General features: G+C 44.0%; 1 protein-coding gene across 1 annotated transcript in view; it reads right to left on the bottom strand.

Annotated features, from left to right (window-relative positions):
- Positions 1-3,920, bottom strand: part of glra1 (glycine receptor, alpha 1) — a 131,950-nt gene extending 128,030 nt beyond the window's left edge. The window contains exon 1 of the mRNA XM_056285282.1: positions 3,850-3,920. Within this exon, the coding sequence (XP_056141257.1) occupies positions 3,850-3,920 (71 nt within the window). The remainder of the gene's footprint in view (positions 1-3,849) is intronic.
- Positions 3,921-19,096: the final 15,176 nt, after the last annotated feature.

Genomic DNA, 19,096 nt, shown 5'->3' on the forward strand with positions numbered 1-19,096 from the left:
TTTCTGTCCCTGTAACAGGAACACGTGTTCACATAGACAAACACACAGGCACGCGCACACACACACACACACACACACACACACGCACACACACATACAAATTCACTGGTGCATATACACACAAAGTGGACTGTGGTGGACGTACATGTGCTTATACACAAACACAAGTACACATGAACACAACATTTTACCCACCCATTCATGCACACAAAAAAACAAATATCCACACACACACACACACACACACACACACACACACAATCTCAGCAATCCCATATTTCAATCAAAAGCTTTTCCCAAGGCTGATCGTATTAAATGCAAAACAACAGCATTTCAACAACAACTTCCCACCTGGTGGACAAGCAATTAAATTGACCCATCGATCACTCTCAAAATGCCTGTCAATCAGTTTGATTTATCGAGTAGTCCCTGATGTCCCGATCATTACCTTTCTCCAAAGGCAAAGCTGACCACTTGGATTATGCATTCCTGCCAATTAGGTCTATATAGTGGGCCTCAGGCTTGGGTTATATGTCACCATCACATGCGCAGTATACCTGGGGTCATCACTGAACCAGACACACACTCCTTTTCCCCATGGATTGTGTTATCTATACCGCTTCGCGGTCAATTCATCGTGCATTCAAAACCACGTTGCTGTTTAAAATGTGTGATGTGAAAAACATCTGCCAGAGGAGTGAGGTAATTTTGTTTACATCTTAGACCAAATGCCGAAGCTATTTTCCAAAGCTACTTAAAGGAATAGAATTGGCTTCACTTCCTACATCGCCCATCAATATTTAAGCAATCATTTTCTAAAGATTGCAATCATCAGGGTCACAATATGAAATGCTATGTAAGGAAATTTAACCTGCTCCACCAATATTCTTGAACCCGTCTGAACTCGCATCCATTTCCCAACTGTTACCACAGGAAGTCAGGTTTTACACAGGAAGTCAGGAATTAGGGCTGAATACAAGATTGTTACATAGACTTGCTACAAAACTTGTTACATAGAATATTTCATGCAGGGTGAATATATGTCTAAATTCACACCTTTCAGATTTGCTGAATAATAGTAAAGAGAGAGAGAGAGAGAGAGAGAGAGAGAGAGAGAGAGAGACGTGTGAACATTAAATGTGTATTCATCAGGGCTGGCCTGAGCCATTGACAGGTTAATCAATGTTTAGTAATAAGGCTGAATGTGAAGTGAGAGATGTGGGGGGTCCGGGGTCGAGAGGGAGGGGAAAAAGATATCAATTAAGCAGGGAACTGCAGAGTCCAAGCTCGGGGAGCTGAGATGGCAATATTCTGACTCTGGTTCATTAACTAAACAGTATGTGCTGAATGCAAAACTACCCCATGCCCCCGCAACCACCTCCACCACTAACACCACCTTTCCCGACTGCAAATGGCTGCCTTATTCAATGGAAATGATGGACCCGAAGCAGAAGGTAGCAAAACGCCTCAGATAGTTGATGTAATGGAGTACCTGTGAGGCTGGGTACGTCTGGGGAAATAACACCCGTGCGTGGTGCAATAAAATGCAACATGTGGGGTTTCTGTCAGGCAAAAATGCAAACTGGGACCAAAACGCCTCAGATGGATATAATTATACTTTGCAGCATTTGCATACAATATATATTCAATGCAAATCTGACAAACAATGGCTAAAAGTGAAATTTTTGAAGGCTGCATGTACATGTGGAAGGTCCGCTCTTTGGTTTATATCATATTGATAATCAAGGATTTAATCCCCGTTCTTAAAAAAAAAAGAAAAAAGAAAAGCACAGCAGTTTGTTTACGTTTTATGAAAAGAGACAATTTTGAAGATGTGCTAATACTTATTTTCCTGTTTTGAATATTTGGTTTTATTCATCTTTGATAATTTCATGATGCATGTTGCTTATTAAGATGTCCATTAGTAGTGGAAGTAGTTTCTCACTGACTTGTAAAAGAACTTGACAAAACCAGTTGTTTAGCTGTCTGGAGTCATCCTGATTGACTTAAAAAAAATATAAAAAAATTGCCCCCCACCCCACCCCCAAGACAAACAGAATGCATCAAGATAAATGAATGATAAAGTGATCAACTGAACTTTTTCTTCAATATTCCCCCTGGGAAGCTACCGGTCCAGGTGACATGGGTGACACCGAGTTCCTTTCTGGTTTTTCTTGCTATCTACACTGAATGACAGATGAAGGTGCTCCCTGCACAGGGTGCACAGCACTAACACCGTGGTAGATCCCAGTCAGGACACATACACTCACTCTCTTTCACCAGAGAATTTACCACAATGGCCTCGTTTCCTCATTAGTCGCTGTGGAAAAAGGTGACTGCAGATGAACTTTTAGATGACATCACTCATCAGCCGCAGGTCAAAACACTAGCATCACAATGTGTCATGCCCATTCCTGCCATACTATTGGCTGTGAGACCAGCAATCAGCTTGCCTTGGTCATTGACCATTAGGTAGCAATACAATGATGTGTGTGCTAAGGTTCTTAATGAACGGGAAACCTTTCTAGGAAAATGGCAATATGAACTCTATCAAACAGAAGGGTTGTATTTTGACACAGCTGCTTATATCTTGCCTTTCTGGATCACTGATTTAAAGGAAATTGAGGAGGGACAGTTCACCTCTCAAACAAATTATAATCAGTTTGTGAAGAAATGACTGAGCTGACCACATGCTCTTATATGAAGTGACTTATAATGGACGCAACAGTAAAATAAACTTCAATTTTTATTAGCTGAACTGCTGTTTCCATCACTGATGTGCTTGAAATGAGAGGAGCCGATGGCTGACTACAGGACTACAATGACAAATGAAAATAGACATGCTATTCTGAGGACGTCTGTTTTTCAGCAAGGAAAAGCATCAAACTTTAATTGCATGGGCATTTTTCTCACTAGCACTGTGCAATACACTTTCATGTGGAAAACGGCGAACACCGATCTGAAGACTATTTAAATACCGACTGACAAAGTCCTACAACCGTAACATGTTAATAATCACAAGACATACACATTTGAATGTGGCTGTGTGTGTGTGTGTGTGTGTGTGTGTGTGTGTGTGTGTGTGTGTGTGTGTGTGTGTGTGTGTGTGTGTGTGAGAGAGAGAGAGAGACACACACACACATTACGATTGGTCAGAGAAATAGTTGGTTGCATGCACTGTAATGGGGACATTGTATCTCGGACCACGTTCTCTTTACTGTTCTCTGCTCGTGCCTTGTAACGTCAGCAATCTAGCAACTGGATTTCACGCGAGCAAATCAAGTAGATTAAAAAAAATGCTTCAAATCCAATGTGGACTAGTTTGGAACAGGTGTTACAGGAAGGGGGGGGGTAGAGGGAAACACCGACTGGGTCAGGGAGAGAGAAGAGAAAAGAAGAGGAGAGAAGAGTGACTCGAACAGAGAGACGTGGTACAGTACTCTTATTATTATTATTATTATTATTATTATTATTTTTCCGACATGCCTGTTGACATTTTGGAGAGCAGATCAGAGACACACCCGTCCACTAGTGTTCGCTGTTAGCACCCTCTGTAGCACGCCAGCGTCACATACAGTTGGCGAGTTAATGCAACTCACTACGTGCATGCTAAATTACATTTGGGGGAACAAAATAAAGCCAAAGGCAATTTTGACAAGATTTGTGATTCAAGCTGACAAATTGACTCCTTTCGCCTCCAGGGAGCTCTGCCACTGCATACGAAGTAATAACCGGCTACCATCTCGTGTGCGCCTTCAGACCGAGCAGTAGAAATGCAGATTGACCACCACACATCATCATCATCATCATTCCCCCGGACATGAAGTCCGTTTCCACGCCACTGCTTACCTGAAAAAGACTATCGTTTCCCACAAATAGATCCCCAGTGCGTTTATTCGGCACATTTTTGCCAGTCTCATTGGTGTTATCTTGGGCTCGGGAGGGGGGGCAGCTCCGAGATTGAAATCCAAATCCAATGATTCCGGACCGCCAAGGTGAGATTAAAATCTTCTTCTTTTTTTTCTTTTTTTTTCTGTCGCTCGTTTCAGATCCCAGAGTCACTGGTACCAAACCACGAGATGTTCATAATCGCACGAAATCATCTTTTCTCTCCTCCTCTTAACACCGCCACGACCGATCTATGATCTATATAACCCCAAGCACTCCAAAAAGAAAAAAAAGAAAAAATGTGAGTACTTCTTTTCAGGACCACGGACAGACGCTCAGACACGGGCGTCTTGCGGAATCTCGCGCAGGTTGAGGTTTGTTAACACGCTGTGAGTTGACACACAATTACACACCATTCTGACGCCTGTTTCGTGCCGTCCATCGCTGCGAAGGGGCTTCTCTTTCACAGGGGAATAAAACATACTCCTTCGGTAAGTAGAAGAGGGGAGGGGAGGGTGTAAAAAAGGCGATTTGGCTGAAGATGCGCGCTGCGTCTCAGCGTTCTCGGTTGTCCCGCGGGAATGGCAACTGCGCGCCGTTTACAACCGCCACGTACGCGCGGCGAAAATCCACAGTTGCTGCACACACGCAAGCGCACAAAAGTACCAACGCGCCCGTGTTTGGTTTGTTTTCCTTCTTTTTTCTTGCCGTTCTTCTTCGCGTTTTCTCTCACACGCATCCCACGGACGGGAGCAGCGTGGATGTGACGGGAGCCCCGGCGCCGCTGAGAGAGGGAGACCTGCGGGCAGTCTGCCTCTTCTTCCCCTTCTCCGCCTCGTAGTTGGTTCCCAAGGGTGAATGATAGTTCGCGCTGCAGCAGCGCACAGCCACTTCCATTGTCTGGCGGTCAAGTTCAGGACGCGCCGGCTTCCGCTGCGCTCTCTCGCTCTCTCAATTCGGGACCACTTTTTGTTTGTTTGTTTGCTTGCTTGCTTGTTTGTTTTGCTTTTTAATAAATTCCAACGGGAACGACGGGGAGACGGACGGGGTACTCTGGCCGCGGCGGGCTAGCGTTTTCCATGGTAGTACACGCTTACGCGTATACCTATACTGAGAGAGAGAGAGAGAGAGAGAGAGAGAGGGAGAGCGACGCTTGGTGCCCTCGCTGTATTTCCTGCTGCAGTCATTTAGCAAACTCAAAAACGCACCTCACCTTGTAGCGCCCGCCTCTGCGCCGCTGTCATTGGTCCGAGTGATCACCAAGCCATGCCTGTGATTGGCGAATGGAGCTGTCACTCCGGACACGGCGCTGTTCAATGCACCGTGCGTGCAGTGTCACAGTCAAAACCGAAGCCATCTCAATCAATGATCGATGAAGACTAAAATGTTTTGCGGATCTTTTTTTTCCCCCCTCTCTCTTTCTTTCAGCAAGGGACTAGCGCTTTTAGTGTGGCAGAAAACAACTGTCCAACGGTGGGAAAAGATAGTCTGGTGTGACCCCCCCCCCCCCGCGAGGTAGTATCACGAGAAAATCATCACATCGACGACGTATTCTCTTATTATTCGCTGTGCATACTCATTTACTTATTCTTTCATTGTTGTTGCATTTCCGTTGAGCTCCACGCAGCTAGATATCTTTATATTTAAACTGCTGTTCGCCGCTTTATTTCATTTGTGCATGGACATTTTTTTTCTGCGCGGAATGATCGATTTTGGGACTTCAGAGTTTTTGCTCGCTTTCACGGCGTCATGCAGGGCATCATCAGAAAGGATGGCGCTGCGAGTGCAGATGCACGCCGATGCCCCCCGCGTGCGCGCCACGCACGCACGCACGCACACACACACACACGCACACACACACACCAGACAGTCTAAACATGGCCTTTTCACGTTGTACATCGTACAAAGCTATCACGTTTTTAATGTACAATTTAGTCGCGATTCATTCTGAAAGGGCTCTCCTTTATCTTTGGTTCAGGGGATGCAGTACTAATCAGTAGGTATTAAATCATGATTAAAGGGAACCAAAGTTCAAGGGAGACAAGAGTGTCTTTTTTCATGTTATCTCCGCATTTTGTTTCAACTTCATAAATTCGAGGGACAATACTGGCCTACAAAGAGAATTTTGTTTGCATAGTTAACAATTAAAACGTTTGATGAAATACATAAAATACATAATAAAGCACATGTAGTAACAAACCAGTATATAGACTACAGGTGATGTGACCTGACAATGAGTCAGTAGTTCAATAGAGCATAATGAAAATGTACACTTCAATGCAGGATATGAAGTTCTTTTACAGATATAAGAGACCGCTTCATTTTATATATAAATTAACCACTTAAATTACAGGGAAGACAAACGAGTCTCTGGTTAGTATCCTTTTGAGTATCGACCCAACAGTTGAGAATGGCAATGGCTGTCGCTACCTGCTGCCTCTCAAACCATTTTACTCAGTTGTGCCTGGCTTACTGCCTGTAACTTTACAATCTACTTTTCTGCAATCAGGCATAAAATATTAATTCATTCACTAAAACTGCTTAATTTGGGGTCACAGTGGGCTGTATCCAAGAGGCCATATGGACAAAGTAGGAAGACTAAAACAAAGGAGTAAGGTCTGCACACTGAACTGCTCCCAAAACTAATTTATTCGGTGGCAACGTTTTGATCAATCAGGTCTTCCTCGAGAAAGACCTGATTGATGGAAACTTTGCTAGTTTTGCAGTTTTTGTCTTGTGCCTTAATGTTTTCTGGCTGTGCACATGCTTATTTCCTCTTACGAAGTAGGAGGACACCCTGGAGAGGGCACCAATGGGTCATAACCTCGTTTTTAGCTATGTGGAATCAATTTATCTAATCTGCAATTAATTTGACTTCTGGAAGAAATGCATACAAATACTTGGCAAATACACGAACTCCATACACGAGGACTGGGATCAAACCCAGAGACCTTCTTGCTGAGGCAACAATACTATAAACCAATATGACAACCAATAAGCCATGATACCACAATACCAGTACAGCTGAAAGAACAGAATTCTTTTGATAAATGAACAAAAACATTACAAGTTGACATGCATTGTCAACTTTGAGTTTCATTTTACCTTACTGGGCAGCTCAGGTCCCTCGCCTGCTGCTTGGATCCTCTCCCTACCACATTTTTTAAAACTTTTTAATTGCTTAGCACCTGAGGTATTAGAAATTATTAACTGTTCTCTTCAGCCAGGTATATTTCTTGTGGCACTAAAACTGCTGTCATTAAACCACTTCTGAAGAAGAGCAACCTTGATACAACAGTTATTGCCAACTATAGGCCCATCTCCAACTTATCACTGCTCAGCAAAATACTTGAAAAAACAATTTATTCTCAACTTAACCATTCTCTTATCTACGGGTCAAAAAATGACCCATAACAGTGTTTAACAGCAGAAAAAAAGACTCTAAAGGATCCTTTTCAACATGAAATTTGACGACTTTTCCTAGATTGACCCCAACATTAGAAAAAGTGAAACATTGTTTTTGTTCATATTTCCATGAAAGCTGTACACCATTAGGGTACTAAGATTGTCTTAGGGTCATGTTTGACCCTAAGACAAAAACTATTTTCTGCACATTTCTGCTACTTTCTTAGGCTATACAAGTACTATTTCTTGTTAAAAAGTAAATGTTTACACCTATGCAGTACCTTAAGCAATAATGATAATAATAATAATAAGGAGCACCGGACTGAAATAATAAGGATAATAATGATAATAATTAATAATGAGGAGCATTGGGCTTAAAGCATAGACGGAGGGCCTGATAATCCCTGCACAAGACCAGAGCCTGGCAACCAGACCCAAAATGCAGAATCTGTGGAATGTATGAAGAAACCATCGACCACAGGCACAACAAGGCAGCACCATACCTGCACTGGAAGATCTGCAGGAGTTACAAGATCAAGACGACTGAGAAGTGGTACAAACATCAGCCAAAAATGGTCACTGAGAACAATGATGTCACCATCATCTGTGACATGCCTGTCCCCACTGACAGAGCGATAAAAGCCAACAAGCCCGACATCATTATTAAGGACAGGAAGGACAAGAGGTGCATGCTCATTAACATGGCAATACAAACCTGAAAAAAACACCCAAAAAGTTGAATCAGTTCACCTGGATACACTATTTATTTAGAGAAACATTTCATCACTCATCTAAGTGGCTTCTTCAGTCTCAACTGACAGCCGGTATCCCCACCCTTATAAACAATACAGCTTAACGACCGAAACGAACAATCAGTTTCATATACAAATTGCCGTGATCTTTCATTAGAGTTACAATGGCCATGTGTAACGATTCACAAAGGATTGGGGAATGGTTGCAATAACAGCATTGTAAGATGGCGACAGATGTACCCTTAGCCCCCCCCCCCTCCCCGATTCAGGGATGGTCGTTCTTTCTTCTTATAGGTGGCCTCTTTGACTCCCCATTCAAACCAGCGTTCCTCCCTATCAAGGATGTGCACATCCTCATCCTTGAAAGAGTGGCCACTGGCTTGTAGATGGGTGTAGACTGCGGAGTCCTGGCACTATGAGGTAGGTCTTCTGTGTTGTGCTAGCCTCTTTACCAGTGTCTGTTTGGTTTCTCCGATGTACAAGTCATGGCAATCCTTCTGGCACTTAACAACATACACTATATTGTTCTGTTTGTGCCAGGGAACCCGATCCTTGGGGTGGACCAATTTCTGGCACAGCATGTTTTGGGGTTTGAAAGCAAATGAGATGTGGTGTTTGGAAAATACTGTTCCGACATCCCCGCCACATATGGAATCACCACTGGTTTACGCTTAGACAGCTATTGTCCTTCTCGCTTCGATCAGCTGGTGTACTGTTTGGGCATCTTCCTGGCTTCGACAAACGCCCAGTTAGGATAACCACACTTAACCAGGGCCTGTTTACCTGCAGTCAGTTGAGACTGATGAAGTCACTTAGATGAGTGATGAAAAGTTTCTCCCAATAAGCTTGTGTCCAGATGTACTGATTCAACTTTCTGGGATTTACTTACCTGGATTATTGACCATCCATCAAGAAAAATGAATTTGAGTTTAATTTGTTGCCAATTTGCCCAAACACCTTGTTCATAGTGATCCTGCCAACAACAGTTGTGAATTTCATTGTGAACTCTGCCCCACTCGGCACTGTCTGAAAGCATATAATGCACACGTCATCGCTAGCTATCGCTGAGCTTTTTAGTGGTTCCTCTTTCAATTGTTATGCATACTATAGGGATGTAGCGGTTTATTGTGACAGACTTTCCATGTTTTTCCTGTTTGCTGTGGTGCTTGTCATGTGCATTTCATTTTCGAAATGTGACATGAAAATAAAATATTTTGATTCTCTCCTTTCTTTGTTTCATGGAGTGTAAAGTTTGTTAAACTGGAAACACTTTGTTACAGTATTGCTCAATGTCAGTATTGAAAAACACACGTACATAAGAATTTGTGGATACATTTGATGTAACCTTATAGAGGACATGAAAATACCACCAGGCTAAACAGCATAGTCTTGCATCAAAAAGAAGCAGAAGAATATAAAAAAGAAATCATGAATTTTATGTTTCAAAATAGGCCTATTCTGGTCTATATTAGACTATTACGTCTTTGGCAGGAACTGTCTGTAGTGAATAGTGATGCAGCCCCATCATCAGCAACAAAGATATCTGCTTCCAACAGTCTGGAGCTCATGTCAATCAATGAAAGAAACTATCATGCTTCATTAGGAACAAATGGTTTGGGAAATGCTCGTAAATCAATGAAAGCTTGAACAAAGATTTTAGGCTAACGAAGCCTTGGGAAACTCACGCCTGGGCCGCTGCACGCTATTGTGTGGGGTCTTGAACCTGGGCCATTTGGTTTACAGATGGGGGTTTTTCCAATCCAACACACCAACAGCTGATTTCACTGGTTTATCCTTCTCTGTCTGGTTGAGGGTGTGTTCATCAGTGAAATCAGCCGGTGTTGCGTTAGGTTGGAATGAAAACATGCATACACATTGCTCTCTGTGGCGCACGGTTTGAGTGTCAGTGCTGTCCACATTGTGTTAAAAACGTCATGACGACAGGTTGGTATAGTCTCCAGCCCTGCAGCTGGTGGACCGCAATGCTGTGGGTTCTCAATCCAACCCTAATTTAAAACACCTCACGTTCAGTTAATCAACGTTTTGGTGAGCAGAATCAAATGCATTAAATTAGGGCTGGAGTGAAAACTGACAGGACAATGAATATCCAGGAATGGGTTGGAGACCACTGGTCTGCACTAACCTGCTGTTACATTGACTTCAACACAGTGTGTAGAGCAGTGATTGTCCACCGTGCACCATAGAGAGCAATGTGTATGTAGGTTTTCATTCTACCAAATATGAACTGATTCACTAATTAATCCTCCTGTGTGGTTCAAGATGTTTTAAAATCTGTGTAGTGTTGGGTTGGAATAAAGTATCTGCACACAGATGACACAATAAGGAACACATCAACTCCTGAGTGGTAGGGACCACTTTAATGTCATTTTCGGTCTTAGCTTCTCATCTCCCTGTTTTCCTGTCTCCTGTGATGGACCTCTCCAACAATGCGTACAACCTGATATTTAGTTGACAAAAAGTGTCAAGAACTGAGAGTGATACACAACTTATGGAAAAATTGCACAAAAGACAGGAATTGTGTGTGTGTGTGTGGGGGGGGGGGGTGGGGGTGGCTGTATGTGTGTTTGTGTGTGTGTGTGAGGTGAGAGACAGAGAGAGAGTGCAAGAGCACATGTGTGGGTGTCAGTGTGTTTTTTATGTATCTAAGAGTGTTTGATTTTTTCGTGTGTTTGTGCCAAGGTGTGTTTTTGTGGGCATTGGGAATCTACCTATGTGTATCCCTGCATGCATGCTGGTCTCTGTGTGTATGTGTTTTTGTATATATGTTTGCATGTATTCCTGTGTAAGTGCATGTGTTTGTAATGTATGTGTGGCTGTGGATGTGTGTTTGTATATGTATCTGTGTTTTCATGTGTCAATGATGCTTCTCTAGTCAGTATTGCATCATTTACTATCAACCAAGGCTATTTAACATCAGTTTAATTTGCTGCAGGGAGGCGAATAGTAGCACAATGTAAAGACAATGTTTAGCATAAGGCCTCCAGAACAAATCAATAGCCCTAGTTTCCTAATGAAAGGACTGTCTTCATAGAAGAAATCCATTTCCAAAGGTCATCTTGTCCATTTTGAGTGTCTTCAGAGATCCTGGGAGGAGGACTAATAGGTAACATTTTTCATACTAGAACAGATAATCGAACCCTGCTGTATGAGGCAGCACCGTTACACTCAGCGTTACCAGAAAGAGACGTTATCTGAAACGGATCTGTCACAGTGTGAGCACACACACCTGTAGCAAGGCTGGGGTGGGAGGATAACGGGGGAGACCAGGGTTCCTCCTTCATTCTCCCTCTCTCTCTCTCCCTCCTCCCCTCTCTCTCATGCTTTCCAAATGGCTTTTTTTGAGTTGCTCTCTAATTCAATGTATCTTTTTTCTTTATACAATATCTCTCTTATTCTCCCATTCTATCTCTCTGTTAGTCTATGAATCACTGTGTATGATAATGAGAGAGAGAGAGCGAGAGAGAGAGAGCGAGAGAGGAAGTAGGTGGCTTTGTTTACTGTACAGTAAGGAAGTGACCGTTTCATCATTGTTGCAGGCAAAGAGAAAGAAAGCAGTTCTGTTCCTCTACCCACACGCTCTCTCTTTCCTCTGGTCCTTGGTAGAGATAATTAATTTGGAGGCGATACTAACAAGGCAACAATGAAATTCTATCCACACTAGTGATGAGAGACAATGCTATCACAGAGATGACAGGTTCCACACTTCACCAGGATCTCTAATGTATTCCTCCATCGCTTGTATCCCCCCCCCCCACTGGGAAAGGTATTGCTTGGGGACTGGTGTAGACACAGGAAGAATTAAGAGTGGCTCATTCGGACAACAAGGAACAGCTGTTCACTTCTCTGCCAGTATGCATGTGTACATTTCAGCAGGCAAAGGGGTAAATGCAAAACCCCCAGAAAATGGGCATGTTGGTGTATGGATGAAACCTTGAGGACCAGTTTTACATTTTTCTTTCAGAAGCTGCAGGGTTATTAGTCAGGACTATGGAGTGCTCTTGCAAACGGCGTTTGAATTCATCGAGTGCCAGGCTCTGATGAGCTGTCTCTGTTAGATAAATGTTGCATGGGTTCACAACACTTCTGTCTCAGTGTGTCACTGCATCAGATTGCCTGTGTATCACACAAAGACTGTCTTTTTTTTTTTAATAACGGAAGTTATGAAGGAAACTATGGTTCTGTGAATTTCTGGATAACTGCACTACCTGAGGGTGCAACCTCTATCCCCCAGGGGGCATCCGTTGGTGTGAGAGGTAATCTGCCACAGAGTTCACTCTGCCTGGGAGGTGCACCGCCCTCAAGGAGGCCAACCAAGGATGAGCCCATTTCCACAGTCTCTAGGCTTCTCTCAGGGACTCCAGTGACCTGGTCCCCCCCTTGATGGTTGATATGAAACACTGCTGAGGTGCTGTCTATTCGAAAGAGCACCTGCTGCTTCACTGCCAAGTAGACAGTCCAGAGTTCTGGGACATTTATGTGCTGCCCTCTCCCCTGAAAGCTCCAAACTCCCTGGACTGACCTCTTCTGCCATACCCCCACCCCCCAACTATGAGGTGAGGCATATGTGACTATTTTATCTTGTATTGTAAAGCACATTGTAACATGATTGTATAAATATTGTATTAATTGTATAAATAAATAAACTTCATTATTATTATTATCATCATCATTATTATTGTGTTGTCACCACTTCCTGCCTCACTGGGACTGAGCCAAGAAGAAAAACAAGCAGCAGAAATGTGCTGCCCCTCCATCGGTGGAGATGAACAAGGCACTTGTGAGTGACTCTGACCTTGATCTGCTTGTGTATATGAGTAGCCATGTGGAGGCTGTTGTACTACCTCTGCAGAGGGTGTATATGCAGCAGCCCTGGGGATGTGATTGTTGAGGCTGCTGTTAGCGTCCCCAGCACCCTGAGCCATGTTAAACTTGCCCCAAGGTGGAATGACTGTAGTAGGCCCTGAATATTCTCTACCTGCTCTACAGTTGAGCATGCCCGAATTGATCCTGAATGCAGAGACAAGTTGTTAAAGGTGGTCTGCCCTGTTGGATACAACAAGCTCTTCTCACGTTTTACAGATATGCCCAGTGCCTCAATATGAGTGAGGACCCTGGATATTGTTGGTTCTACCTCTGGGAATGAGGGGGCACAAATAAGACAGTCATCGAGATAAGGGAGAATCTTTATCCCCAACAGACAGTGATGTTAAGGCTGCCTTCATGCATGTTGTAAAGATGCGAGGAGCCAGGGACAGGCCAAATGGAAGGATGGCAAACTCGTATGTTTGACCTTGAAAGGCAAAGCGAAGAAATCTGTGCGGATAGGAATGTGAAAGTAGGAGTCTTTTAGGTCTATGGAGGTGAACCACTCTCCCGGAGTGACAGTCTGAAAGATGCTGATTGTATGAAGCATCCAAAATGGAAGGACTTTTAGATGCATGTTAAACCTCTGGAGGTCCATTATAGGCCTGAAAGAATTGTCTGTTTTTGGCATTAGTTGAGTAAAACCCATCGTTCCGAGTAAATGGGTGTACTACTGTGATGGCCTTTTTGTCCATGAGTGTAGTTAACTCCTGTGACAAATACAAGGCCTTCATGGGGTATGCGACTGAGGTCACCTTGACCCCTGAGGGTGGTGGGGGCTGACGGCAGAACTGTAAGTTGTAACCCTGGGGCAGTGTTTTCAAAAAACATGCATCTGGGGAATGGGCTACCCAGTAGTCCAGGTGCTGCTGTGAAAATCTGCCCACCACTGGCCCAAGGCCCTCAGCCTGCATCTTGGGGGTTATTTGGGGGTTTTGGGGGCGCTGGCTTTGCCCTTGTACTTGCAGGGGCCGATGAGATGGAGGCTGCTCAACTCTAAGCTGACGCCAACTGCCTACAGCAACCTGGCTGTTCTGTTGCCAGAACTGCAGTGGTGGGTTTGAGTGATGCGAGCATCATGGGTCCCATGTTCCACGTTTCCTGGAGCACTGAGCCAGGGGTCCTATGCCCCTACCCCAATGACCCCAGGTCTATGAAGCCTGGCTTGAGTGCTTCCGGCACTCCAATGACCTTTCTGACTCCGGCTCAAACAACTGGTCTGACACAACAGGAAGCTTTTGCAGTATGTGTCAACAATCAAAAGACATAGGTGCCTATGCAAGCCACACCTGACATCATGTCATGATGAGGGTGAACATCAAGCAGCCAAGTTCTCTGGACATCATTAGTGTCATTCAACTCTCTCATTTCATGCTCTGACTGTAACATTTGGGACTGGGTGCAGAGCAGCACAGAGAGGGCGTTTCCAATATGTTCCGTTTGGGCAGCAATATCATAAGCCCTCGAGAGAGGACGATCAGTGACCTGGCACTGTGGCCTGGAACAGTGGGCTTTGTCTTTGAGTGCTTCATCTGGAGGGGGGGCCAGCGAGGCAATACACTGGTCCACAGGACGCATGTGATCTAGGCCATACTCCCCTACATTGTGCATGGACGCCAGGGTCCTAGCAACCCTGCCATGGTAGGAAAATGCCCTTGGATCCACCCAGCAGCACATCAGCTCTCCCAAAAAGGCAGGTGAGGATGGAAGTTCAAATAGCGAGGTTGCAGTAGCCCGTCGAAAGAGCGAGTTGCTCACAAGGCGAGTCACCAGTGCATCATCCAGTCCAACTTTAGTCAAAGCTGCATACAGTGTCAGTCACAATGGGCAGGGCTCTTCTCCTTGCTCAGTGCTCCCAGAGCTCCTGAGGGAAGTCTCTGAGCCATTCTTAGCCTTTACACCCAGGCTCAGGCTCCTGAAATGACAGTTCCGGGGAAGGATCCTCCCTGGAGCTAAATGCACATCCACAGCCTTGAAACTGAGAGTTTGAAGTCCTTGTCGACATTACATTGTCCTCATCCCCACCCGAATCACAGGCAACAAACAACCTGAGGGGTGGGTGGTGAAGGCTTAGCCCACACCAATGCTTTGAGCTACTCTATTTCCACTCATAAAGCCTCCATCTCCTGGTGAGAGGGAGCTTTCTCCTTTGTGTTTTTACAATCTGGGCCACTGCACTCCCCATGTGGCCTGCCTCTGCGCTTCTTCCGCTGCTTGTGGGAACCAAAGCTTCAATGAGTGAGGCCAGAGGGTGGAAGGTCATCTCTAAAAAGGAGACCTTCTGCTTGACGTAGCCTCTCCTTTCTCACTGAGAGCGGCAAAATGCTGCAGTTAATGCATGGGTCAGACAGGGTTCCCCTAAGGTGACCCACACACCATCCTCAACCTGAAATTGAGCTCCACAAGAGGCATGCACCAGCATCATTTAAATCCAAATAAGGGGCCAGGCTAGGAAATCTGAGCGAGAACTGTGACTCGGCGGCAGGACATGAATCAGACCCTCTAGCAGACTTATCTCACAACAACAACCAGACAAACAAGTGACTAGCAGGTCAGGCTAATCTAGCCTGCTCACCTGAAGTGCATGTGTAGCCAGGCAATCTCAGCGAGAACTGTGGCTGGCCACAGAACATGACTGGAACCTCAAGCAATGTCTCAGCAGCTGGCAAAAGACCAACTGTAGACTCCAAGCTAGCTGCCCATCTTTAAAGTAACTTACCAAGCTAAGCTAGGAAAACAAGATAGAAACGGGGGCTAACTGCTGCATGCCACTAGAACATGTAGCATTTGGAGGAATCAGCTAGCACAACAAACTGTTAAGACAGTTAGTTTAGCTGGTGAATGAGCCAGCACAAGACAAGGACGCTCAAAAACCTCCAGACAGGAAAGAGGGACAGGTAGGATAGCTTGACAACCACAGCCTTAGAGGGCAACAAATTGCACTCAGACAAGAGTCACAAGCAGGATGTCAGACACCAAATAACATGGAAAGTGTTCACCTCCTTTGGACCTACAAGCAAAGTACAGAACCAGGACACTTTAATTAACCCACAAAGAATGTAAGGCTACCAGTGAGAAGATCAAAGAGGCTGGATGCTGGCTTCTTCTTCTTTTTCTTCTTTCAGCTTGTTCCCTGTTTCTCAGGGGTCACCACAGCGGATTTTTGCCCTCCATAGCTTTCTGTCTGATGCATCCCTCTCCCGCAGTCCAACCCTTCTCATGTCCTCCTCTATCTAGCACATGGTATTTATAGCTGGGGCACACAGATAGCCTACATGTCATACACATGACTTTTTGCTTATAAAAGATTTCAACCTCAAACAATCATTCTGAGCTTATCTGTTGTCACATTACTTTGGTTTCTGACTTTGCTCTTTTTACTGATTGTGAAGCAGTGATAAAAAAACGAGCTCATCCAAATGTTGCGCTTACTGTAAGTTATTCTGGATCTGAGTGTCTGCTACCTCTAAAAGTGCTGAGAGAGGAAATGTAATGTAAACATCTTAAGGCCTTGGGGGGCAGGGTCCTGTTAATGTCAAACTGACGCTATCTGTGTCTTTTACTCTCTAAACCTTGTTTCAAAAAATGGGTTGTGGCTTTTATTCCTTATTTAAGCGCTTCACCAGTCTTGAAGGATGCATTTTTTTCCTATACAAAGCCACAAGGTCAGTGCATTGAAGTTTGGTAAAAAAACCTATTCCTTATTTACCAGCAGGACATTGATAGGCGGCTGATATATGTCTGTCTGTGAATGTTCTCATTCATCCAGGTCATGGTATCCAAAGGAATTGAATCGAGTGCAACTGGACTTGGTATATATCCGTGAAGACGTTTCGCCTCTCATCCAAGAGGCTTCATCAGTTCATGCCTTTCTGACTAGACCAAGCTAGTCTGACTGGCTGGTGATGAAACTCAGATATTTATCCTCTTTGGAGTCGTTATCAGAGCTATTGATGACCATGGCTCTTCGTGTTCCGATGTTTAGCTGATATATGCCGTTGACGCCTTAACCTGCAGCTGTGGTTGTCCAAGTGGTGCTTGGGGACCCCTTGGTGTCTTTGAGGCATTTCTGGGGGGCAACTGATAAAACAAAAGTTAGTTAACTCTTTCATGTGCAATGTTTTTTTTTTCAAAAAAGATGACTAGATTAAATATCTATCTTCATTGGTAATCACAGTAATAGCTCCTAATGCTGAATCGAAATGAAAAATATTTATGGGACAAAACCTCTTGAAAATGGGGTATTCAGTAAAGTGTTTATCCAACTGGGGAGTCTGTAGCATTAAACCCTTCTACAGCCACTTGTCTAGGTTAGCTGAGAGAGCATTTTAATACATGCAGCAACTTAAAAATAACACAACAAAGGAAAATTGATGAGGTATATTTCCTCTCTTAAAGTGGTTACCCTTAATTTCTTCAGTTTTGGTAGATTTAGTGGCGTTTGTCTTTAAATCCCAGAGTGCCATTGAAATGAGCGTGATCCCGAACGTGCTGAAAACATTCACATGCAGGTCACCATTTTTGATGGTCACCCGGGCAGTGTCCGAAATCACATGCTAGCATACTATTTAGTACACCAAAATAGTGTGAGTGTTTCTAGTATGTGCAAAACCATAGTCTAAATAATATGCGAAAAATACCCTGATGTCATGCAGCATCCAGAGAAATTTCGAAGTATGCAAACCCTGGACTCTGGTATGAATATCCCATAATGCATTGCGACACTTCATGACAATAGCAGACAATGGTGAAGGGCAATACAAAACCGAACCGGCAGAATGGCAGAGTGGTTTAAATTTGAGAATTACTTTCACTCTGCTGAGCAGAAAGTGGTTGGAAGCCCATTTCCGTCAGTAAAAACAAACAAACAAACAAACTAACTAACTAACTAACTAACTAACTAACTCAAGGTCGTCGCCGTTGGCGTCTGTCGTGTCCGAGGATCCATTCCAAGAGATTAAGGCGTGTGCTTGAAACGAAGATGGCTTGACAGTGCAAGGTGAGTTCCTGCGGCTCTCGGATTTTTCGGCGGCGGCGCTTTTCTTCCGCATGCGTTCGTTTGTCAGTTTCGTCCTTGATGGAGGCAGCCAGGCAGCCAGCCAGCCAGCCAGCTCTCCAGTGTTTTCGATTTTCCGCTACTTTCCCCCAGTTCTTACGGTCGATGTTGAAGGCGATCAGCGTTCCCTTGATTACAGTCCTTGTAGCGTTTATTGGGAGCTCCTCTTTTCACGGTAAATCAAAATTATGAGCTAAAAAGCTATAATTATGAGATTAAAAAATCGAAATTATGAAATAATTCGAAATTACGAGATAAAAAGTCATAATTATGAGATTAAAAAGTCGAAATTATGAAATACATCGAAATTACGAGATAAAAAGTCATAATTATGAGATAAATCGAAATTATGAGAAATTAAGTGCGCATGCGCTCCAATGATGCCGTCTTGAAAAGGTCACTTCCTCCCCTCGCTGGTCCAACAATGCAAACCTAAATAAGGCAACTATTACAGGTGACTTTTGTAAATGTTAGATAGAATTGTAAAATCTTTTAATCAGTCCGTCGTTGCAGCGAAACAAATTACAACATTGCTGTTAATGTAGCTTTGACAACATCTTGGTGTGCTTTCTCGTCATTATTGGCACGACAGTGATGCGGTCAGGACCTGGGCGCTTGCGCCGAGTTCCGTAGCTGAGGTCTTAGTTACAAGAAGATTGCGTTAGCAAGGCAGTTTTGTGTTTATACGTGTGGTATTTATTGAGTTTGGGAAATCCCACGATCTCTAAAAAGTGTTAGCTCAAGTTGGCTGGCTGAATCAACAGGGACTAGAAATCGTCTGTTTCTAGGTCGTTACTAAGGGTCAGCCTACTTGCTGGAGTGGTAAACCAGGTTTCACTACATAGGAGACTACTGACGTGATTGATTGGTTTCCAGGTATTAGTCATACACCATGTATTTCCAGCGAAACAATACTAGCAAAAGGTTTTTTTTTAATTTATTTTGAGAGCGAATTGCACCACAATATGAATACATTTTCATTATATTGTAAACTACTAATAAGACACGTTAGTCCCTAGCTAACGGGTCTGACCCTTTAGCCGAGCGGTTAGTGACGTCGCCTTTGGTCCATGGGCCAGAGCCCAAAATTTCCTATTTCGGTACACTCAAG

The sequence above is a fragment of the Lampris incognitus genome, chromosome 1 (genome assembly GCF_029633865.1).
Source record: "Lampris incognitus isolate fLamInc1 chromosome 1, fLamInc1.hap2, whole genome shotgun sequence".
In the NCBI taxonomy this organism is placed as follows: domain Eukaryota; kingdom Metazoa; phylum Chordata; class Actinopteri; order Lampriformes; family Lampridae; genus Lampris; species Lampris incognitus.